The 26,170-nt window shown below is 40.2% G+C and overlaps 1 protein-coding gene across 1 annotated transcript; it reads right to left on the reverse strand.

The window, feature by feature from the left end:
* Positions 1–4,024: 4,024 nt before the first annotated feature.
* Positions 4,025–25,066, reverse strand: LOC135698985 (uncharacterized). The gene is made up of 2 exons (XM_065219152.1): positions 25,040–25,066; positions 4,025–5,647 (listed from the first exon to the last, which is right to left on the reverse strand). The coding sequence occupies exons 1-2, from the start codon at positions 25,064–25,066 to the stop codon at positions 4,025–4,027; spliced, it is 1,650 nt and encodes a 549-aa protein (XP_065075224.1).
* Positions 25,067–26,170: the final 1,104 nt, after the last annotated feature.

Consider the following 26,170-nt stretch of genomic DNA (forward strand, 5'->3'; position numbering starts at 1 on the left):
TTAGAATCGATTTTCACACGTCTTGCCGTCTGCACCTGACAGCCATCCACACACGCTATCTCACCTGTATGAAACATTATCAATCGATAGAACTCGACTCGATCAGGCTCGACAGTTTGATTACGACATCGTAGAATCAAATTGAACATCAAAAATCGACCCGGCATGGAGGCGAACCAGCCTCAGGCTGAAAGCCTCCTATATAACGATAAATCAATCAATCAATTGTATGTGCGTCTGTGGACGCGTTTCATCTAGGCAAGCTTTTTTCGAGATGGCTCATCCGATCAATATGGTTGATATTGTAACAAGCGTGGAAGCTCAACAAAAACGAACCTTGCTTCCGCGCCAGACAGCAAAGCTGTCGCAAAGCCGCGATGTGACGAATGCCGGATGAGACTGCTGGTAGGATCACTTCCGAACACCTAGAACACGTGCAACCAAATATCCAACAAACTAGTCCAGAATTCTAACTGAAATCATTAAATACGAGTAATACGACAGCCCCATATTCTCGATCAGTCTAGTCAAGACGCATAATACGTTCGCCTGCGTTTATACTTCTCAGCCTAACACGTCTAGTCCAATTGGATTAATTTTCTCTTCGTTTATTGTCTTATAATCTAGTACATCACCTGAATGAACGGGTTTTTCCGGCGGCTGATGAACCGTAGGTGGTGGTAGGTGGCTGGTGACACTCGATGACTCCGGAGGTGTAGCGTTGCGTACCGGTACGATGCGACGAGACGATGAACACTATGTTGAGAAGTATCGATGCGATAGATGCGATGAACTCGCCTCCCCGTGTGCTTTATGCTGGCAGCGGGCGGTGCTTGACGGTCGAAGTACAGCAGGTGACCGTTTTCTCGACCGCTAATATTCTCGGCGGTGTATAAGGACGTTTACTAGGTCCTCGTATGCCGTTTTCGAGAAGGGAAGCACGGATTGAAAGCGTGACGTCACTGGATACCTTAAGTATCGTACGGTAGTATGACGGACCGAATGGTGGAGTACAGGGGGACCGCAATTTTCCGTACCGATGGCGTGCTTCCGGGGATGTAACGATCTTCTCTCACGGCGGTCGTATGGAAATGACGGGTATACGACGTGACCGTTCCCTGACGGTACTCTCTGGCTTTCTAGGGTGGAATCTCGCACGTGGTGACTTCCGGCGGCAAACCAGGTTATGCCCTAACCGGCGACCTTCGTTTGAAGGAAATCTTCAAACGACGAATGTACTTTAAAATCTAACACTTGGTGGAAATTGTATCAAAAGAATTACCTGATGAACGTTTTGCACTACTCGCAGAGGTATCTTTGGCATTTAATTGTTCACAATAATTTCTTGCCTTTAATTTCTGACTAGAAAAATTATTACAATTTTTAGGTTTTGTAAAATTGATATCAGGTTATTTAAACTCACTTAATCGTTTCAATTTTGTTCACACAATTAGTTACTGTTTAATATACAATTGATTGTTCTTTTCTCACAACGTATTTTTTTTCTGTATCCACTTACACCCTTTCTATCGAAATGATCAAACCGGACTGAGAACGATGCTACGAACTTTTTTCCCAAACCCCTTTTGGGTTCTATTGTACATTCTACCGCGAGGACGTGTTCGTTTTTTATTGGTTGAATGTAACCCCATATGAACGTCATGAATTTTTTTAGCTTGTCGCTACTCGCTACCAACGTGCTCGAGGGGACTTGTCCCATTGTTATTCTGTACATATAAATTTAAATTTAAATTATATTTATATCATTGTAAATACATTTTTGTAACCCCGTTACAATATCTCGTTTGAAAGGCCCTATTGCGCCATTGATCGCTATTGATTTTTTTCTCGATCTGACTTCCGGTTTCGGAGATATAAAGGGCAGAGTAATTTTAGCTAACGATTTTTTAAAAATCAACGGTACACTTTATCAACATGATTTTTTTTAACAATAGAAAGACTTAATTAATATCTACTTGTGAAAAAAATTTCATACCGATCTGACGTTTGGTGTTGCAGATTCCACCTTGTTACCTTTGTTACTAGCGTAACATAGGAATTAGAATCGATTTTCACACGTCTTGTCGTCTGCGACCGATAGCCATCCACACAAGATATCTCACCTGTATGAAACATTATCAATCGACCGATCGCGCCAAGGTAGATGACGCAGTGCTAGCCGGATGAATCGTCGCTGGACACGTTCAATCCTTAAGGTCCAGGAAACATCATTTGGAGTCCAAACAACAGAAGCGGTTTCGAGAATTGGCCGTACCAGCGCGCAATACAAGGATTTCAAGCAATATGAATCCGTAAAATCCTTTGCAATTTTCGAAATAAAGCCCAACTGTCGATTTGCCTTGGCAATTATCGAAGTGTAGTGAGAATTGGACGTCAGTTTTGGATCCAGAACAACTACGAGATCAGTAATCACTTCAACTCGTTTAAGTGAAGTACCCTTGATGCTATAATCGAACAATATCGGTTGTTTTGAACGATGAAATGTCATAACAGAGCACTTCGGTACGTTAATAATTAACAACCCAAATAAAAGCCTCAATAATCTGCTGGAAAATGAGGAAAATTTACGAAAATTTTACACAGTCTAATAGTAGTACCAATAGACTGATAAAATCCAACCGTTAGTGTTATCATTTTCTGGCATTTATTCCTTGAAAAAGCTGGAAAACAGGATACAAATTTTTCTGAGCTCCTGTACTTTTTTGCAATTTATGAGTAAAGTAAAATCAAATTTGTGTTGATCTCGTTTGCCGTGTGCAACGATTTTTTCCACCTGTCTGCACACGTTATTTCTAAACAATCCAATTTTCAGAAAGATCTACTAATTTCCATTAGCAGTATGGCTACCCAATATTGAGCAAACTAGATTGTTACTGACAAGATAACATATTAACACTCGGATTTAGGTCGATGTTGTTCATTCACCATCTTGTCAGTCCCAACTTTGTTTACTCAATTTTGGTGGATATGAGTAGATCCTACTCAAATTTGGGTTGTTTAGAAATAACTTGCATCCTGCGCTGTTCTTGCCCATACATCTAAACATCTATACATATAAAGTGGACGTTACGTCAATAAATTCACAAGGAGGATAGTGTAACTGGCGCTTTAAACCTATACGTCACCCTCATTTTTAAAAATCGCTATTAGAACTGGTACATCGTGAAACAAATCTAAAAACTCTAACGACCCGTAGACAGTGATGTCCCTTTTTTTCGATTTCAATTCTGTATTCTCGCGGAACATTTGAAAATGGCCTGTCCTTGGATTGGGCCATCTTGAGAGTCGATCTTATACTTAGCTCTGATTGAATCGGTACCATAGAACCGATTTTTGGTAGTTCGGTCTTATGGTTTTTATTTTAATTGACCTTTCCGACTTTGATAATTCACACAATTATGTAATCCCATTTTCAAGTGCTTTGTTTGCTATCCTCACTTTCGTTCTAGACAAAAATGTTGTTTTATCATTATTATCCTCACTTTCGGACCATCAATACTCTTGCATAAAGAATCGACTATACGCTAGTTTACGTTGGTACCCCAAAAAATTCTTTCCTTTATAATATTCAATTGAATGTTGTCGTGAGGGTAAGGAGCAATGTTTTTTTTTTTTTTTTTTTCTTTATTTTAGAGATTTTTAGCCTGAGGCTAGTTCATCTCTTTAGTCATGGGTGAGGCCTCAGAAGGAGAACCTCCTACGGAGTTGTTTGACAGAGTTTTAGCATAACAATTTGATCGTTTTCCTTAATGACTATCTAGGGTGACCACCATCATGAGGGTCAAAGATTCATCCCATGTGGTGTCCCTCCTGCTACTGAAAACTGTAAAATACAGCTTTCCTGGCTCTTCGCAAAAAAACAAGTTAAAACATATGGAACGATGACCTGAACGAGACGACACCGTGACGAGGTCCAAAGGCTCATCCCGTCCGGTGCCGTCCCGACAGCTAGCAGAAAACAAACAAACAAAAACTGATACTAGCAACTGACTACAAAAACGGACTAAATTTGATGATACAAATTCGCCTCCCTCAGGAATACAAGGAGGGCGTCGGCAGCAGGCGAGTCCTCTCCGAGCAGGTTCCGGATGCTGGAGGTAATCCCGTAAGTCTCCCGGAGGTCCTGGAATTCCGGGCAGACACACAGTAGGTGTTCGACGGTTGCCGGAACGTGGCAGATAGTGCAGCTCCTGCGGAAGGGTCCTCCGCCGAAGTTGAGATATAGACGGCAGTGTCCAGTCCTCAGCCTCGAGAGTATCCTCTGGTCCGGTAGGTTTCGGAGGTCCGTCCATGCCTCCGTGGTTCCCTTGATTTTCCGGATGAAAGGCCCTCGAGTGCTGGCCCATTGGTCGGTCCATGCCTTCCGAACGGTGGCCTTAATCCACCGTTTGACGTCCTGGAGGGGAACTTTGTCGGTGAATCTGGGACCCGACGGTCCAGTTCCAGCGAGTTGGTCGGCTGCCTCGTTTCCGGGAATTCCGCAGTGGCCGGGTATCCACGCAAAAACGGTATTACTGGGTGCGTACTTGACAGTAGCCTGAATCCACGGGTGGGTGGGAGTTGCCGAGCAGAGCTCCTGGATAGCGCTGTACGAATCTGTCAAAATGAGAATTGGTTGATTAGCTGGTGACGTGGCCGCGTGGAAGATCGCGGCCGCTTCTGCCGAGTAAACGGAGCACTGCGGTGGTAGGCTGTTGCTGACGAGTATGCCACTTCCGGATACTCCGATGCCAACGCCCGTGTTGGATCGGGAACCATCGGTGTACCGGTGGGTGAAATCGGTAAACTTGGACCTGAGAAGCTCAGCTACTGTGCAACGTAGGGCTACAGAGTTGTCTCCTGCTTTGAATCGATTCTTGATCGCGTTTTCGATTATGAGTTTGGAAGAGAGCCAACTCTTCTCTCCGTGCCAGTGGATCCTAGCCACCGGGGGGAGGTCGATGCTGGCGATCGATTGCATGATTCTATCCCCCTCGTCGAGGAGGAAGACTCTGCCATTCCCTGCTGTTTTGGCGGCGAAGGATGCAGCTTTGTACAGCGTGGCGTTTATGATGCGGTACCGAAAGGGTAGGACCCCTGCTTCAACACACGCAGAATCTGCGGGGGTGGAAGGTAGGAGACCGGAAATGATCCGGATACAACTGTTGAAAGTCGGGCCAAGAATTTCCTCCTGCTTCTCCGATGCGATGCACGTAAGTTCGGTTCCGTACAGCAGCCGGCTGTCGATGATGGCTTGCGAGACACGGAAGCGAACTGCCCGGTTGTTGGATCGGTGTGGCCTGGAAATGGTCCTGACCAGATTGACCCTGCTTCTACAATCCTTCTTCACCTGGTTGAAGTGGGGCACGAAAGACAACGTGCGGTCCACTAGAACACCCAGAATCCGAACGGAGTTCCTAACGGGGATAGCTTGATCGGCGATCTTGATGGCGGCCCCGCTTACCCTGTGTCGGGACGGGCAGACGTGGCATCTAACACTTTTCCTGGCCGAGAGCTGGAAACCAGCTGTTTCGGCCCATTTCACGACGGCTGTGACGGCAGCTTGCGCTATGTTCCTGGTGCGGATTGTGGTGGGCCCGGTTACCACGATGAGAACGTCGTCGGCATACACAAAGATGTGCACGTTCTTGGGTAGCCGTAAGGAGCAATGAGCACAGGAGAGAGGTAGCGAAAACCTTCAAATGTTGCTGTATTCGTAAATATCGGAAACGCAAATAGTGATGTCATTGTGGGGAGCGATGCTGATGTTGATGATACGTTCGTTAAATTTACCACGCAGTCTGGGATGAGAGTAAATCGATTTTTCGATGTAAATACAATTACAAAAGTTAACACTTCTTTTATTTTATTTTAAAGATCGAAAAGATCGAAAGAAGAGATCGATGTTTTGACGTGATAAATCAAATGATTATTAAATTAGGATTTGGGCTCCTTTTTCTTTTTTCTTTTTTTAAAGTCACTTTAACGCTCTTGGGTTATTCGTGACTTGTCCGGGGGTGAGATTTGAGCTCGTGACTTTGGCGTGAGAGGTATGGATGCTAACCACTACGCCGGGGTCACCCCCTGATTTGGACTCCAATTCAAACTAGCAATTGCTGTTCTATTGAGCAGTGCAGAAACTGAGACAAATAAAAATAAAAATATCCATTGAGGCCTCGTTTATCTATGGATAATATCATAAACGAGATTTTACTGTGTAACAAAGGTTCTATTCACCTGCCCGGTGGATCAATATGGATTTTTACTGAAATTATTGGAACTGCGGTACTCTAATGGAACTATCAGCTCTATACTTTCATCTCCTCATCTATCGTATGAAATTACAACTTTAAGTCTGATAGATCTGAGCATCTCATACTTTCATAAAATGCTTCTGCATCATCCTGATGATCATGAACTTCTCTGGAGTTTTTTATTTGCAATTTACACGAAGTTCTCTGAACTTTCCTGAACTCAACTGGAGTTCTACGTAATGTTGTGAAGTTTCAAAAGTCATCCTAAAAAAATTAAATTTCACTGGAGTTCTATGGATTTTCCTCAAATTTCTTGAACTTCTGTAAGGTTCCCGTTATTTTCCAGAAGCTAAAACGAAACCATAAATGAAGTTTTTTAGATTAGCTATGGAGTTTTTGAATTGTTTCAAAATTCATGAAAGCTTTTAATTTCTCCGAAAGTCTTGACATTCCTGGCGTTTTCGATGCTTCTCTGAAGTTATTGGAACTGCCTTAAAGCTTTCAAAACTTCCCTGAACTCTTAAGAACATTTTGAAAGGTCCCGAATATTTCCTGAAATTAATAAAAATTTCCTGAAATTAATAATAATGTGTCATTAGGTTCATTAATCTTCCCTGAAGTTGCCGAAATTGTTCTTAAATTTAAGAAACTTCATTGAATCTCACGGAACTCTTTTTAAATTTCTCCCTCTTTCTAAATGTCCAAACAAACAATATAGCAGGCTAAAAGTTGAATAAGCCTGTTTTTGGCTGCATCAGGCTGATCTGCAGCTCAAAGTGCGTGCCGATGCTGTAAACAAGCACGCTTCTCGGCAACGGAACAGACAGTTAATAACATGTTTCATAATCAAATTACACATATACATGCATTTTTCCACCCTTCCCCAAATCGAAAAACTGATAAACATTGTTACCAGACTCCCTTAAAGATCGATTTTCAGCGGTATCGCTCTTAAACGGAAAATACCCAATTTAAACACTGAATCGCTTCCAGCTAGGCCTAGTCGTTCATTTTCATTCGCCTTCGGTTGGAAAAATCAGAGGAACAATAATATTATAAATAAAATTCCAATTCTCGATAACGCACCACATCCCACACAACCTCTGCTCTGGTAACCGCAGGAAAAGCCGTTTATACTAACTATCCTATGTTTTTTTTATTTCTTATAAAGCTTCCACCCTCCGATCGGAACGGTTCTCTTTCTTCTTGTTGTTGTCTTCAGCCAATTGAAAATCAAGAACAGCAATTTCCTACCCCCCGATCTGTTGCTTTCACTTTCGCTTTAAACGTATTCAATAGCTTCTCTGCGTCACGCATGTTTTCCAATCGCACTGCCTATGGGACATCGAATATGGCCCACCCACTACTACTGGCATATTTCACTGACTGACGACGAAGACATTGCAAAGTAAAGCCTCGAACAGACGCACTTCTGATAAGCGGGAAAATCGAAGCCAAATAAAGTTATCTCCCCCTGCTCCTGCTCCGAACAGGAAGCAGGAGGCCACACCCCAGGGGCAATCAATGCCTGTTGTGAAACAGATTTCATACCGAATAGGGCCGGGGGAGGAGGCGGCGGCGGCGATTGCACAACTGTAGATTGAAGATTCAAAACCATGATTACAAATCCTAGCGCCTACACCGAGAGGAGACAGCTCTCTATCTCGGTGAGGGATGTCGAACCAGATTAGGGCTACACATATGTATGTGGAAGGCGGATCAGCACAGCTGAGACTCGTGTTTTGGTTAGGCTTTAGGCTTCGAAATCGGGCAATCTGACACGAGCTGGGGAAAATTATGATCCCTTTTTGGGCGACATTTCTTCGCGGAACATGTCTGCATGAAAATGGAGAAGGCGGATTGTGACGAGCATATGTTTACAATCCGATTTTAATAGGATAAGAATCCACTGTAAGCATTCCAAATCCAGACGCGATGGTGAAGCTTGAAATGAATATATTATAAGTTCGTGCTGCTCGGTCTGGATCGTGATGCGCGTGATTGAACTTTCAATGGAGATTCCTCTGGCATGCTTTAAAACTGAACCGATTCCTCCGAAATCCCACCATCAATATTCCATTTCATTCCACACAGTCAGGCAGCCGTCAATCGTTGGGGGTAGCCAATTTATTGCTGCTGAGGAACAAATTTGCTTCATCCGTTCCCGCTCTTTGCCACAACATACTTCCTGGAAAACAAACAATAAAACACCAACTTTTTGTGGCACTTTGGGTTCGCGCCACCACCCCAGTACCAGATCCAGAACCATCCCCGCCGCAAACCTCGACTACGACGAGCGAGGGTTTGTCTGTCGGTTTTTTGTCATCTTCGAAGCGTGAAAAAGTCGACGTGGCGAGCTGGTACCTCACCACCACCACCACCACCGACCGACTAAAAAGTGCCGCCTGAAAGCGACGTGATGTAGCTTTGTCAACAAAACGCGCAAAACTTTTCCGTTTTGGGAACAACTTTTCTTGCAGTCAGACGAACCGACGATGCGGATGATGATGCCGTGGTGTAGGCGGGTTGGTAGGTACAGACAATTATGTTCTGTGTCGTCGAGACGGTGTGGTCAGTTGCGCCAACTTGGTGTATTGAACGGCAAAAGCAACGGCCGAAGAGGAGCGAGGGGGTCATATTTATCCCCACTAATGTTTTTTATGAAAAATCCGTATAAAAAACCGGGAATTTGATCATGTACAATTTTAAAAACTAGTTGTGAAGTAGGTTTCACTTAAATTGTCTTAAGATAGTTAATTCCTTATGATAGAACCAAATATTATGTCTGTTGCCTGCGATATCATTCTAAAGGCAAGTTGCGATTAAGAAATAACTTTTAGTTCCGTTTATTTATTTATTTTTTTGAGGAAAAGCCCACACTAGTGGGTGCAAAACCTCATCATTTCAGTACCAACAGATAGCATTGAATCCTACATATACATTTGCTTGAACTAAGTCCTAAACATATAAAAAGATATGAATGATAACATAATTAACTTAATTTAAACACGGAAAACAGAAACTGTCAGGAAGTTAAAAGTACACTTTAAAACATATTCTTAAGCCTAACGCGGGAGATATTAAAATCAAAGCAGTTATAATATTTGTTGAAAATCTTGCACATGCTAGTTAACGTCTCATAAAAAGCGCCGTAGTTTGTGCGAGAAGTCGGTATGTTGAAAAAATAATCAGAACGTAAGTTTACGCGTCTGATATTGACATTCAACTGCTGCAGAAGTGAACCACAATTAATGTCCGATCGTAGGAGATCCTCGATGAAGGTAAATAGCCTTAGAGACGCCTCGGCGAACACCAAGTAATTGTAGGGACATCAAATTACAGCGACTTGTGCATAGTTGTTAAATGTACCGTCCCGTCTCTTAAGGTTATTTGGTGTTGGATTAGTAGGGTTAGTAGTCGTTGTTTAAAATTGTTAAATTTGTTAGTAGGATTAATTGTTCTAAATATGAAAATTGTATAAAACCGTACAACAGTACAGTGGGTATGAGTATTCTATCTGTGGGCACAACAACATTCGGGCGAAATTTTGATTTCAAAATGGATGGAAAATAACGTCTCACGAGAAGAGCAATGGGATGGGAAAAGCGCGAAGGAAAACCGCCATTCCTCAATCAGTATCTGGCATTCGTGTGCTTCGGATCGTTTAAACCAAGTGTCCTTAAATTAATGCAAAGTGAGTGGTGAATCGCGGGAATATCTATGTGTTCAATCAGGTAATACGGCTTGGCTAATTAATAACCGATAGCTTCTCTTCTTCTTCTTATTCGCATTTCAAGCTTATTGCTTAGCGCATATTAGCTTATTGCGTGCTCTCAACTTAGTGTTCTAAATGCACTTCCGCAGTTATTAATTGAGAGCTTTCGATGCCACTTACCAATGCATGAATTTGTATATTGTGTGGCAAGGCAAGCACAATGATACTCTATGCCCAGGGAAGTCGAGAAAATTTCCAACCCGAAAGATTCCCTCGACCGGACCAGGAATCGAACCCGCCGCCTCCGGCTTGGTAATACCGTGCCTTTACTGACTAGGCTATGAGGCCCCATCCGATAGCTATAATTAATCGAATGACCATTAACCAGTACGGCAATTAATAAAAATAAACCCCGTTGCCCTCACAGGACCTTTCTGTGGTACCATTCGGTACAGCGTCATTTTGTGAACCAACCGACTAAGCCGGTCAGGAAGCACACGAGTCGGATTATTGGTTCTTAGTGGCTATTAATCCTAACAGTAAAGGACATCTTTCGCTTTGGCCTTGCAAGGTCAAAATCGCCGCATTCCTCGGGCCAAGACGGCTCTAAACGCAAAAAAGGACCCCTCTCAGCAGAGTCACTCCGGCTTTGCCTGGACTCTGATGATTCTTGTCAACGAGGGTAGACGCCAGGAGACCGCAGATCACCATCAAGTCAAGTCGATCTGTTGACCGATCCACTAGCAAGTAAATTCAAACATCACCACCCTATCAGGCTTGATTCACCTGATGTCAAGCTCGTCGTATGTAGGATCATCGGCGAGCGCTCGCACATCGGCAGAGTAGTCTTCGGTGGCGCAGAAACAACGGCAGCAGTTCAGTACCGGTACGTCAAACCCCCATAGTAAAAACCCACTGTACACCCATAAAATTCAATAGAACTAAAATTAGAAATCCAATCCACACCTGCTATAGATTTTATTAATAAATCATTAGTATACACCCTTTGATTGCTGTGTCACTTAAACTTTTCATAGCTTTTAGTCAGGTGACAGTACTGCACATGAGGATCGCGAAGCCCCTCCAGATTACCCAGTAGTAAGCCAACCCTGAGACACAGCTCTAGAGATGTCTTGCTACTGAGCGTTTTTACCGGGATACAGACAGTAGAGTTACAACTTTCATAACTAGGGAGATTAAAAGGATCACTCCAGGATAGCCAACAAAGGGCGAAACGTACAAATCTTCGCTGAATGGCCTCAATATGATTCACACCGTTGCTGTAAAAAGGAGTCCATACTATGAAACAGTACTCTAATGATGAGCGGACTAGTGAACAATAGAGTGTTTTTAAACAGAAAATGTCCCTAAAGTCTTTGGCGAAACGAAAAATGAAACCAAGTTGAGAAGATGCCTCAACGTCCAGCTGCTGCTGAAGAAACAATGCATCACTTCGATCTTTGATGACAAAGTATAGTTTGAAATCGTCAGCATAAGATAGCTACAGGCAATGGATCGAAAAGTGAACGTCATTCAGATACAATAAAAATATGAACGGTCCCAGATGACTGCCTTGAGGTACACCAGAAGAAACAGCGAACGGTTGAGAAAAATGATCTCCAATCTTCACTGACATATGTCGACCGGTGAGGTATGAGCGAAGCCAATCAAGAAGGGAACCTTGAAAACCAAGCCGCTCTAGTTAGGCCACTGCAATCTCGTGATTGATTTTATCAAAAGCAGCAGAAAGATCGGTGTGGATAGCATCCACTTGATGACCTCTTTTCATCTCGCGTATGATTGATGATGTGTATTGAACGAGGTTTGTAGCGGCATAAATCCGTGTTTTTCAGTCGCGATGTAACTAGAGCATGTGTGTTTAAAATAATCTACCACCAATAGGGTAGAGCGCTACTTCATCGTAATCGCCCATTTCCGTTCTATCGATCAGAAAAGATCAATAATATCAATGATTTCACCGTTCACAAATCAATAATATGTTTGATCCGATGCGTTAGTTTATTAGCTACAACATAAAGCCTGTTAGAGCGCATTGTATGAATATTTAATCTCATTGTTCTCAAAACAAAAGAAGCGCTCCTAGCGAATCCCCTTTTTCTACGTTTATCCGTAGGACGAAGAAAATCTGATGGCATTTCAATGCGTTAGGACGGAATTGAAACTCGTAGAACGAATTTAGAATCAAGAAACAGTATTAGATTTTAAATAATATCTCAAAAATGTGTGACTCTTTATCAAATCCAACGGTACGTATGGAAAGGTGAATAAATTTAGAAGTCATCTTTGACAGAAATATTCCATTTGCTGTTTAAACTCGTCCAGAAAAGAGAGGTAAAGCGCGGGTTGTGCTTCGTAGGACGGAAATTAGATCAAAAATCCCAGTTCAAAAAGTTTTGAAACTGCGCATAAAGCAGTGATACCACGGTAGTTAGACATCGACTGCTTATTGCCTTTTTTGTAAACAGTGAAAACAAAAGAATCCTTCTAGCAGTCGGGAAAGATCCCAGTATCCAAAAAGAGGTTGAAGATGGATGCCAAAGGTGCGGCCAGCACTCCAATACATAGTTGAAGATGCTAATTTCAAATAACAGACTCAAGTGGTAATTTTTATACGATAGATGGAGGAGATGAAAGTATAGAATTGATAATTCCGTTAGAATTAGTAGTAGTAGATAGCGAGCTAGGATAACTTTTTAGGAAGGTACAAATCAGTTTTTTTTTCATCTCTCTTTACCAAACTCCCCCTTTGGAGAGGGATGGTGGGTTGTCTCTTCCCCCCGCCACTACTGGCAAAAAGAGATGAACGCCGACCGCTCAAGTACCAAAGATGTGTGTGAAACAGTTCTACCGATTTTTACCGCACTTTAGTTGTTATTTGAATGAAGGCATCCAGTCGTAGGTTTGGAAAATTGCAGTTATGGTTCCTCGAAGTCAGTCCTACTTTAGTCATACGATACGGTGTCCACGGTAACCCAAAAAGTGCAAGCTTGATATAAGTGTAATGATAACTGCAGAGGTGAATGGTGTCTACAACGTTTAACTAGTGGTTCGGGTGCCTCTTGAACCGAGCAATTAGAGGCGAGTTTACGGCTAAGGAAACATAGATCAAACAGTCTATGATTTTCATTGGAGATCCCGTTCCGTTGCAGAAGATCAGCAGTATTGTAGCAATCTAGGAGAGAGGTGTAATGTATGAGAGAGGTGTAATGTATGAGCCATTAGAGTGAGGATGAAAGAACCCAGTTTCATTCGATGACCAGTTGACTGAAGCAAGATTGAAATCACCTACAACAAAGTCCAGTGCGCATCGAGCTTCCTTGCCGTGCGGATCTATTTGCTTTTTGCTGAAGGAAGTGTTATTACTACCTAAAGCTACAACAAATTTAAACAGCACTTTTCAGTGCTCAACTTGTAAAATTTCTACCTTGTTCAACTCTCATTCCTCTTTGATCCTTGTGTGGACCCTACCTGAGGTAATCCTTCTTGGAAATCGATTTGGAAAATTCCTCTTCGATCCTTCAGATTCTAATAGTAATCTGCTTGGAAGTCGATTTGGATAAAAAATTTACTGCCGACATGGCGCCTAAACGCAAAAGAAAGGGGCAAACTCTTGACCCCCCTTCTGATGAAATTAATTTGAGTAATCAATTTGATTTGCTCACGGATGATGAGAATGATCCATCATCCAAGAAAAATTCTAGTTAACTTTCCCGGCTTAATGCCAAGAAGGAAAAGATTCCCCCTATTGTGATAACCACTTTTGATTTCCATGCTCTTCGCATGGAACTTTTGAATTTCGTGAAAGTTAAGTTTTCACTACAAATTGGACGTCGGGATGAATGCCGTGTATTGGCTGAAACCTTGGACGGATTTAAATGTCTTCTCAAGTATCTTACTGAGAAGCAGCATAATTTTTTTACTTACGACACCAAAACTGAACGTGTGTTCAAGGTTGTCATGAAATGACTGCCCAGTGGTGAATCCCTGGATTTGATCAAAGATGAACTGGCAAAATTACTTGGAGTTGTGCCACTCCAAGTATTCAAAATGAAAATAAAATCCCGTCCTGGCGATTCGCGCAACGGTTTTTTTTTAATGATTTCCATTTAGTTTACTTCAAGTCTAGTGAACTAAACAACCTTAAGGCCTTAGAAAAAGCTAGCCTTATGCTCCATGTCCGAGTGAAGTGGGAACACTTCAGGAAGACTTGAAGAAATTTGCAAAACCTTACCCAGTGCCGTAAGTGCCAGGGATGGGGTCACGGTACTAAAAATTGCTACATGCCAGCTAAATGCATGAATTGTGGTTATTCCTCTCACGCAAAGGACGACTGTCCTGTGAAGGAAGATCCTAAGAAATTTAAATGTTCAAATTGTGGTGAAAACCACAAATCCAATTTTTGGGAATGTAAGACTCGCAAAGCGATCCTACAATCTTGTTCTAACCGACAGGTAGGAAACGCTCCACGTTTCCGACCAGGTACAAATTCCTCTGCTGTTAACAACGTTCAGCGAGGAAAAAATTCTACATTCGTACCCGTAGGTACAAATATCACCCCTGCTTCAAATTTTTCATCTGTACCTACTCCCCTCGCTGCTAACAATGTTCAGCGAGTTAATGGAGCTACCTATGCTGCTATTGCAGCGGGTAGAAATCATAATACTAACCAACGTTCTAACGGAAATTTTGACAATTTGGACTTAGGAAGCATTACTGCTCCTAAAATGGAATTTTTACAGAATTCATTAATTGACATGATTTCTGATATGCTTAAATCTAACTCCATGTTTGATGCTATTAAAACTGGAGTAAAATTTGCTAATAATATTGTCATGACTTTAAAATTCAGTAATGAATTTTAAAGCATTAAACATTTTAAATTGGAATGCTCGATCTCTTAAAGATAATGAAGACGAGCTATTAAACTTTTTGAGAGTTCATAACGTGCATATTGCCGTTATAACTGAAACGTTCCTTAAACCTGACCATAAGGTTAAGAAGGACTCAAATTATTTAATTGATAGAAATGATCGTCTTGATGGACCCTGTGGTGGCGTTGCCATCTTTGTTCATAGACGAATAAAACATAAAATTCTTTCTTCATTTGAAACCAAAGTTTTTGAAACTTTGGGAGTTTATAGCTGCCTATTTGCCATTCCAATGCGTAGGCCAGCAAAAGAATTTTCTCAAGAGTGACCTTCAGAAACTTACCCGTCATAGGTCTAAATTCTTCATTATTGGTGATTTTAATGCAAAACACCGCTCATGGAATAATGCTCAAAGCAATTCCAATGGTAATATTCTGTTTGATGATTGTTCTGCAGGTTATTACACTATTCAATATCCAAACAGCCCAACATACTTTTCTTCTGCAAGAAATCCCTCTACTATTGATTTAGTCTTAACCGATTCATGTCAACTTTGTAGCCAATTGGTCACCCATGCTGACTTCGGTTCTGATCACCTTCCAGTAACTTTTGAAATATCCCAAGAAATAATTTGTAATCCCAACAGCTCTACTTTCAATTACCATAGGGCTGATTGGGAGCATAATCGAACATTTATGGAATATAACTTCGATCCAAACATTCCTTTGCAAACCAAAGATGAAATTAATTATGCTCTTGAATGTCTGACTACTTCTATAGTTGAAGCAAGAGCTGCCTCAGTACCAAAATGCGAGGTTAAATTCGATTCAATTATAATAGACGATGATCTTCAGCTCTTGATCCGTCTTAAAAATGTCCGTAGGAGACAATTTCAAAGAACACGCGATCCTGCCATGAAAGTTATCTGGCGGGATTTGCAAAAACAAATTAAAAAGCGATTCTCTGCCCTGAGGAACAAAACTTTTGAAAATAATGTTTCTAAATTAGACCCGAATTCCAAACCCTTTTGGAAACTCACAAAAATTTTGATAAAACCTCAAAAGCCTATTCCAGTGCTTAAAGAAGGTGGTCAAATTTTGATCACAAATTTGGAAAAAGCTCAGAAACTTGCTAAGCAATTCGAGAGTTCCCATAATTTCAGTTTTGGTCTTACTAGTCCTATTGAGAATCAGGTTGCTCGGGATTTTCGGAATATTTTCTCTCGGGAAAATATTTTTGATGATTCCTGGGGGACTGATTTGGACGAAGTAAGGTCTATAACTAAAAAGTTTGAAAATATGAAATGATGGTATTTTCTATATCCTCATCAAAAAACTCCCAGAGAGTACCTTGTCTTTCTTGGTAAAATTATTTAACAGATGTTTTCATTTGGCATACTTTCCTGATAAATGAAAAAATTCAAAAGTTGTTCCAATTTTGAAGCCGGATAAAAATACAGCTGAAGCTTCTAGCTACCGTCCAATAAGTTTGCTTTCTTCAATAAGTAAACTTTTTGAAAAGATAATTTTGAATAGAATGATGCTTCACATCAATAAGAACTCAATTTTTGCAGATGAGCAGTTTGGATTTCGCCATGGGCATTCAACTACTCATCAACTCTTAAGAGTAACCAATTTAATTCGTTCAAACAAATCTGAAGGCCACTCAACTGGAGTTGCTCTTCTAGACATAGAAAAAGCATTCGACAGTGTTTGGCATGAAGGTTTGATTACTAAATTGAAAAAGTTTAATTTTCCACTTTATATTATGAAATTAGTTCAAAATTATTTAACTGACAGAACTCTGCAGGTAAATTATCAAAATTCCGAATCTAATAGATTACCTGTTAGAGCAGGGGTTCCTCAGGGTAGCATTTTTGGGCCTATATTGTATAACATTTTCACTTCGGACCTCCCTGATTTGCCTCAGGGTTGCCACAAATCTTTGTTCGCTGATGACACAGGCATTTCCACTAAAGGAAGAAGTCTTCGTGTTATTTGCAGCAGACTGCAGAAAAATTTAGATATTTTCTCTTCTTATTTACAAAAATGGAAGATTTCTCCCAACGCTTCCAAAACTCAACTTATAATATTTCCACATAAGCCTAGAGCTTCGTTTTTGAAACCTAGTAGTAGTCACATAGTCACTATGAACGGAGTTCCAATTTCCTGGTCAAACCAAGTGAAATATCTTGGATTAATACTTGACCAAAAATTAACTTTTAAAGATCACATTGAGGGCATTCAAGCCAAATGTAACAAATATATAAAATGTTTGTATCCTCTTATAAACAGGAAATCCAAACTTTGCCTGACGAATAAACTTCTAATATTTAACAAGTTTTTAGACCGGCCATGCTTTACGTTGTGCCAATATGGTCTAGTTGTTGCACTACCAGGAAAAAAGCACTTCAAAGGATTCAGAATAAAGTTCTGAACATGATTTTGAAGATGCCTCCCTGGTACAGTACTACTGAGGTACATAGAATTTCGAATGTTGAGAGTTTAGAACAAATATCAGATAAAATAATTAATAATTCCAGGCAAAAATCGTTGCAATCCTCAATTGCAACGATTTATTCCCTTTATACTTAGATAAGATTTAGTTTTAGTTTTTAGTTTAAGATATCAATTGTTATACTGACATGAAGGTTTAAGAAACCTGTTTTAAATACTGAATTGCCAAGGCAGGAACAATGTAAAAACACTTAGATATATATCATAACAATTAAGGCTGGTAAGTTACTGTAGTAACTGGAGCACCTAGGTTAAAAATGAAATGTAATTTATTTTGAATTTGGAACAAATAAAGAGTTAAAAAAAAATCCCACCGTGTATCAATATTTTATGAATCGTGGGCGGCATCGGGTGCCATGGATATAATTCCACATACAGTTTAGCGGTGTCTTTTGTATAAATAGAACATTTGTCGATGTCAATTTTATGGCCACAAGATTGAACCTCCAAAATAACTTTGAAGCGATTGAGTAAATTGTAATCAGCTTTATCTCGAGTAACAGTTAAGACAACAAACAAACAAACAAACATTATACAATTCAACATAAACACGAATTTAAGTCACAATTTCCAGTTTCGTAATCCGTTAAAATATTGAGCAAGGAATGAATGCAGTTGGCAGGAACATTTTGAAAACATCTTTTTGTTTAGTTGATCGAAAACCGGAGGCTGAAGCCTCCTTAATAAAGAAATCCTAACCTAACCTACTTGCTCGAAAACGAGACTGATGTTTCCCGTTGAACCTTACATATTTATCACTTCCTAACTACTCAATAAAAAAACTTTTCTGAAAATTTCAAGAAATTTGATACTATGGCTCAATAGCTACCCTGCTTATGCGTGCTCGAATTTTAACAGACTTCTCAAAAGGCTGACAGCAGCGCAGACGATACAAAACAAAAATTTTTCATCGTTTTGAGTTTCTTAACTCCAGACTACCAGATCGAATCGACCCTATATAATACGAAGTAAACTGAGAACTATTGTGCTACCTATTTCCAGACGATATAATCGCCCAAGTAACAATTTTGGTTTTACGCGGTACAATTGAAAGCCAAAATAACCCGCTAGTGACAGTCAATTTTACGCTCGCTCTGTACGTTAAACACAGTTTCGAAAGTAGTGCACTGTAATCGCAAAATAATGCGCTATAAAGCGCATTACTTCCGACACTAAATATGTTCAACGTACAGAACGAGAGTAAAATCGATTATCGCTAGTGAGCTATTCCGATTTTCAAGTGTACACTAAATAAATGAGAATAAGCAGTTTGATCGTATGTAGCGTCAGTAAACGGAACAGTGCAGGTACTGCTTCAACCGTTCAACAGCAGCATCAGCAGCAGAAATAATAATTCTGTTGATTGTGGACCGAACCCAAGGTTTTATAGCATTTTACAAGTCTTAATCACGGTCTATAGAACTCTCATAAAACCAAAATTGTTACTTGGGAACTGATCCATCTTGCACAAACGTAATCTGCTCTGCTTGGCTGTAGTACTCCTAGTGCACAGACTGAGGTGTAACAAAATTTCGTGTACCTAGTTATATTATTCCATATGGAGTTTTATACAACTATGGCGTCCAAATCTACTTCTTACCCTTTCATTGAAATTTAACCTGATGATTTGCATTACCTTCAATGAAATTTTATAGATATAAAAATGCGTGAAACCCTTGAAATAGCGTTTTTCTAACAAATACAGATTGAAACTTTAAAACCCGATCCCAGGCAAAACGGGAGGGTACTTTAACGAATGAACTTCTACTCCCCTACAGCGGAACAGGTGTATGAAATGCTCATGTTCTGAGTTTGCGTAAGCGTTGGCGCAGTTTAATGCCATGACGCAACTAAAGATTCTGAGAACTACTGATGATACATGCTGAGATCTTCCTATTATAAATTCACAGTACTTTCGACGAAAAGTTTATCCAGAAGATCAGCATAACCAGAAACAATATCCACTGTACGGACGATTGCATGATGGATATAGCCAGTTATCACTACTCTAATCCAGTGCTCTAGAGTGGTATACGGGCACATTTAAAATTGATGCTGCTGCCTATTTCTGGACAGATTCAAACTGCGAACTTCATTCGCTGTAAGCATCTCCAAGTGGAACACTTCCGAACCCAATAGCATAGACAACGAACATTCAAACCTATATCGATGGATTCCAATAACAGCATAAACCCGCACGTGACAATCCTGATATTGCTCAAATGCACGCCCTATTTTCACCTAATGAATGACAATTCCAGAAACTAGTTAGTGTTGTTGATTTCTTTATAGTGGTCTTTGATAGTAAAACCGAACAAAACGCATTTGAATAACAAATCCTATTTATTAACTTCATAATATTCAAATAAATTAAATGAAATCTCACCTGGTTTTAGAACACTCTTCTTTGTGCACAGATATCGGCATTAGAGAAGCTAAGAGCTTACCTGAAAAAGAAAAGGAAAATTCAAAATCAAACATCAACTCCAATTCAAGCAATAAAATCTAATTCCGCACACATTCCGATGATCATGCTTAGCACACCCAAACACACACACACCCACAATGCAAACGTTCACACCGAGTGCAAATGGCACACGATCGAAAATCTAATTGAGAATCAAATCATCGATCGTATTTTCTGCTAATTAGTTTTCGCCAAAGCAACAACGTCGGCTGGCACACTACTTCGCTAACTAATGTTGACAGCAATCGGGACAACGCAAACACCGGAACCGGGGCTGAGCTGCAAGTGATGGTGGCAGTAGCAGCAGCAGCTTTGGTAATTGGGGGAAAAACTTTACTCTAGCAGTAGACGGATACGGGTTCGAGCTTGAACTGGGACATCAGGTTAGACTCGTGCATCCAGAGGCAAGCCCTCGGAGCTGGCTAGTTACTTGGACCAGTCTAAATCCGTCTGCATGCATCCCGGCAAATAGAAGCGAAACACTATATTTATAAACAAAATTCATCTATACCCGGTTCGCATTCGATGCACTCAGCAGGCTTCCTCCACGTTCGCGGCAAACTCCCAGGAAAACCCTCCAGACAGCACATGGATTTTGATGCCACTATTTGCCGTGTTTTCCACTCGGTGCAGAAAACGGCAACGACAATAACGGCGGTGATGGTGCTGATGATGCAAGCCGCCGCCGCCGTCGCCACAGTCGTATGCACTTTACGCTTACTGCGGCGATCGTCGGGAGCCAGCGATTCTAATCCAGCAGGTGCCGATGAAGTGATTTGAATGCAAATTTTGCCGTCCTCAGCGGCGGTCGTGTGTCGTCTGCATGCACTAGACAGACAGCGACGATACTTTAACGGGATAATAGAGCATAGCAAATGTGCATCAGCTGGGGGTTTCGTGGTAGTTATGGTCTCTTCTGATGCTGAGCCCGAAAAAATGGGTTTAATCAAATGTGCTGAGTTGAAGGTATCTTTATTATCGGTCATTAGAAGACAACAGGGATTAGGGTCGGTCTTCAAAAGAGAAGAATCCGATTTTGTTTATACAGTCAACTCTCTGTAACTCGATATTTAAGGGACCACCGAGTTACAGAATTATCGACTTATAGAATTACAATTAAAATGTTTTTGCTCGTTGTTAATTTTAAGAAAAATCTGAGGATTTATTTTAAAATATTAAGCCAATATGACCAAAAATACGCACATAGGACTCTCAATTCTTAAAATTTAATTTGTCGCATGAAAGGTTTGGCTATCTGTCCCAATGTTGCCCAAAAAAATGCTGGATGTGTATGCTATTCAATATAATCACATAGGGGAAATGGCTCTAATGTTGGCTTTTGGATCTAAGATTGGGCCCATGAATAAAAATCAGCTATTTATCAATTTTAAATTTATCAATCTAAATTTAAATCAAAATTTAAATTTATCAATCTAGATGAACGTGTCATTGGGACGGTACTAATGGAAATTTTTGGGCGCTATTGAAAATTTAGTCGATTGCTGAATTTATGTATGGGCCCAAACTAGGGGCATTTAGGCCGGCATTACATCCATTTCCCCTATAATTTAATATGAATAAGATTTGATCTACCGCACAGCGGGTGTTAGTTCGCGACTATTTTTAATCACTTCTGTTGCCCTATCGCCCTGAGTCAGTGATGCCAGATTTGAAAGTGTTATAAAGGATATATATCAACCACTTCCGAAAATATTTGTTGCTACAAGACAGTGTCAATATCTAGAGAAAATTCATGAAGTCCCCTTGGTAGCAAAGTTGAAAAAAAAATCAACATTTCATTCATTAGAACTACACTACATGAATGAACCACAAACAGCTCTTATTTGTTGACAGACGCAACCAGCGCAACCAGAAATACTCAGAGAGAGAGATGGGCGGAGAAAACAAAAGACAATTCGGCAGCAGGGGTTTTTACATAAATTATCTTGCAACCCTTGCTAGAAGCTAGCATTTCACATGACTTTTATTTTAGATTCGATTTACGAGCAAAATAATAATTGATTGCATAGCAATATTTGCACATTTCTTGGTGCCATTAATTAACCTACTAAGATTAACTAATCAATAGAGTTAGGCCGACAACATAGTAGAGGCGATTTGAATCGATTCGATGCGTTGGCAATAAGCGAAGCGCTTGCGTGAAAGCACCCTCTATGAGCGTTCTATGGGAATCGCTCAAACCTGTTATATAGCAAATTTGTTTTTGATTCAGTTCCAACCTGGATCGGGTATCAAAGTTGGTTCTGCTTGTTGTCTGTCAAACGTCAGTGTGAACGTTTGTTTTTGTAACCTGGCTCGGGTTGAGGTTCGCACTGACAATAAGCTTGGGTTCGCACGGGTTGGAACTGGTTCCAACCTGGATAATAAACAAATTCGCTATTAGTGAAAGCGATGCGAAGAGATGTGCAGCGTTCAGCAAAGCGACAGAGCTGTTCGTGTTGTGTTTTGACGCCTGCGAACGCAAGTGGACTGATTCGATTGAGGAAAAATGGACCTCGATATCGATTCGGAAAATCTGATTGTTCTCGTTTTTACGAGGGAGGCACTGTGAGACAAAACATTGAAACAGTACCGGAACAGGTTGATTGTCGATAAGCTTTGGCGACAAGTTTCCTGTAAGCTGGGAGGAGAGGCAACAACAGACTTGGAAAGTGAGGTGTTCAACAGCAGCTGATTGACATTGAAGCCCGGAAATTGAGTCTTCTGGAAAAAAAAAAGACTAATAAGTCTAGTGCTTGTGACGACGATGAGGATGAAGCAATCTTCAAAAACCTCCTGCCACATGTGAAAAAACTGAATCCAAGAGAAAAACTGGAATTTCGAAAGGAGATGCAAAGTCTCGTACACAAGCTTGTGTACAAGGACAACAGAACCCTTGATGATCTGAATGTGTACAATATTCAACGTTCTACGCCGTTACAGAGTAATCAATCGTTCACCAGGTAGAATAGGTTCTTGATTAAAGTTGGTCCAGTCTTTTATTATCTTGTTTGTCACTAGATTCAAAATCAGATCGAATGCATCCATATCCATGCCTTAAATTTTGGACAATTTGTGGTATTTTTCAAGCATGATTTAATTTTATCGCCAGGTAATGGAAGGTCTGGCAATCACTCAACATCAGGCATTTGACCATTCATAAACTTGCAGCCTGACACCAAAAAAAGCTCGCTTTTAGAAGCATTATTTTACGAGTTTATTCCTGGTAGTGATAGCAACAATCAGTACATTAGTGCAGACCTTCCAAACTGAATTTAATACTTCTTGAAGCAAACCAAGGTCAAAGATTTCATTAATCACATTATTAAAAACTGCATTCATGGTCACTTGTGGTCTGGAGTGTAGAAGTATAGCTATAATGTGACCATAAAATCAATAAAAATCTAAGCACATCATTTTATATTATTTGCACCTGTGTCGTGCACAGGTTGCACATGTGGAAGCGACATCACTGGTTTTCTAGTTCAGGTTTATCGTGGATTCTTTCACAGGATTTTTTTGGGATTTGTTCTGGTTTTTTTAATGATCTAAGAAATACATCTTGGAACTCCAGCTCACACATAATTTTCATCAAAATACTCTTAAAAACGAAAACTTTACATTCACTCTGCAATTTACATCGAATTTCTAATGAGTGTAGCATAATTGCTTTAAACTCTTCTTAATATACTTCTGTTTCTTTTGAAATTTTCATCAATATGTTCTTAGTACATATCTTTCCAAAGCATCGATGCAATTATTCCTTAAACTACTTTTGAAATCTGCTAAGGAATTTCTAAAAATATGTTTCAGAATTCTCATGGAATGCCACTTTTAGTTTCTATTTAATTCTCATAGAAATTGCATGGAATACTCCATGGAATTCCTTTAAGGCTCTCTTAAGAATTTCCTTGGAAATGTCCTCAGAAATTTCATTGAATTCTTCTCATAAATTATAGTCAGAACCAGTGTTGGCAAAATCAGCAATCAATTGATATTTTTCCACTCTCATGCGCTCGTAATATCACGCGTGATATTGGAACAAAATATCATGCTTTATATTGATTTTACAAGCTCCTTTGATATTGCGAGATTATTCACAACGTTCAGAAATCAAGCGTAGAGTTGACTCGACACAAAAATGATTCCGTTGCACCTCGTTTTCGTAGAAAGAGAAGGTATAGTTTGCTATTTCTTTTTACTCTTCACCGATGGCAGACACGAAGTGACTGCTGCCAGCCGTTATGGAAGTTTCGGTTGCATTCGGGTGTAAAGCAAAAATCATGAAACTCAATCTCACCACAGTTTGTTGAAATTTGCAGCTGGTGAGTTTTGTTAGCTTGATACTCCGAGCTGCGATATCACAGTTTGCAAAATCAACCGCAGTTGTTTGCTTGTTGATTTATGTCTACGAAAATCAAGCGTGATCTTGGGCGTTGGTGAGATTTGATTTTTTGATATTTTCCCATCACTGGTTAGCACTCCCTTGGAATTTTCTTCAGAATTCTTTTAAAATTCTCCTTTAAATTCACCTGCAATTCTACTCATCATTCCTAGTCAAAATTCCTTGTCATACATTAAGTTTTTTTATTTTCTCCTAATGGATAATGCTTCAATTTCCCGTTGAATTTCTTCTCAGAATCAACTAAGAATTAATTTCACATTTGCTTAGATATTATGCTTAAAAAATCTTTTGAATTTTCTTCTCACCTTGGAATTCTACTTGGACTGAAATTGAAGCTCTTCTCGTTTGAATTTATTTTAGAATTCTTCTCAAAACTCTCTTGGAAATCTCCTGAGCATTTACCAAGAATCAAAAGGTCTTCAGAATGACCTTGGAAGCCACCTCAACAATAAATTGAAATTCATGTCAGAACACCCTTGGAATACTCAATAGAATTCTCTTTAAGATACCACGAAATGCCTGAATCAAGTCCATGTCCCTTTTTTTTTTCCTTGATTCTTTTTCCGTCGATCTTGTTTTCCGTACTGAGTACCAATGCTACCGACGCCAGAGAGGCAGCACCTACACCTGGACCATACCTATTGATCCATCAACTGATGGATCGGGGACCAACAACGGCTTTACTTTGCTTCCGAAGGAAGACGTGATCAGAGATTTTATGCCTCAGAAAACCCCGGTGGTGGCGACTAGAATTCAGCCCAGGCCATTTCGGATGATAGGCAATCACGCTTACCATTACACCACCAGTGCTGATATCCATGACTCTTTAAAATTTGCTAAGATCCATTATATTGATATTTGTTTTCAAATTTGGGATCTTGAAAAAAAAATCAAAATCGGACATTTAATTTGTGGTTTCAGAATCTTGTATTATTATTTTTGTTAATATCCAGGAATTAAACATTTTCTTCAGCCCTACGAAGATTTCTTTTCTCAGCATCTTAGGAATCTGACTCATTGAAATTTTCATTAAATCTCACAGTCACAGATTGTTCAATCAAACAATTCTTAAAAATTTGTCCCAATTATTTCAATTTTAAAATGCCTAAAGCAATTTCAACCATTATTTTTTTTTTCAATTTATAAAATTCGTGTATATGGCAAGCTTTAATTTCAAGAGCGTTTACAGACTTCGAAAAATTTATATGAAATTTGAATAAATTTGAAATTTTGAAAGCTTTGGGAATAACATTAATGTGCTTTAAATATTTAAATAAAGTGCTGTCCAGTTAGAATCTGGAATCACTTATTTTGCAGCAGTGGCACGGGAAGTGACCGCTGCAATAATTATTTTACAGTGGTTTGTTTACCTAGGCGCCCACTTTCTGTGGTATAAATATGGTGTTTCGTGCAGTGAGTCAAAAATTATTCCAGATGGAGAGAAAAAAATCTGCACACCCACGTTGATAATGCAACGTGGTCCGCAATAAAAATCGCAAAAACCTTGAAAATCGCCAAATCAACCGTGTATGATGTGCTCAAACGTTTCAGGGAGCGAAAGAGCGTGGATCGAGTGCCTCAAGGTAAGACGATGGACTCAAAGCTGTACTAGGAAGAATGCCTCAAAAACCACGTACTACCTTTCATTAAAGCCCATAAAGGTCCCGTGAAGTTTTGGCGAGTTGCCACTACAGCCGGGAAGTCATCCAGTGGTACCGCGATAATAACGTAGATTTCATCGATAAAAATATAAATCCACCCAACTGCCCGCAGTTCCGGCCCATCGAGAGATTTTGGGCAATAATGAAGCGAAAGCTCGGGACGCGATTCAGATGACCAAAATGTGGAACAAATGTGCCAAGGAAGTTGACTCCGGAGGTTTGCAGCGTTTGATGGGAGGAATAAAGAAGATAGTGCGAATTTT

Source organism: Ochlerotatus camptorhynchus, unplaced genomic scaffold, assembly GCF_037179485.1.
Source record: "Ochlerotatus camptorhynchus isolate MF236.1 unplaced genomic scaffold, CSIRO-AGI_Acam_v1.1 ptg000100l, whole genome shotgun sequence".
NCBI lineage: Eukaryota > Metazoa > Arthropoda > Insecta > Diptera > Culicidae > Ochlerotatus > Ochlerotatus camptorhynchus.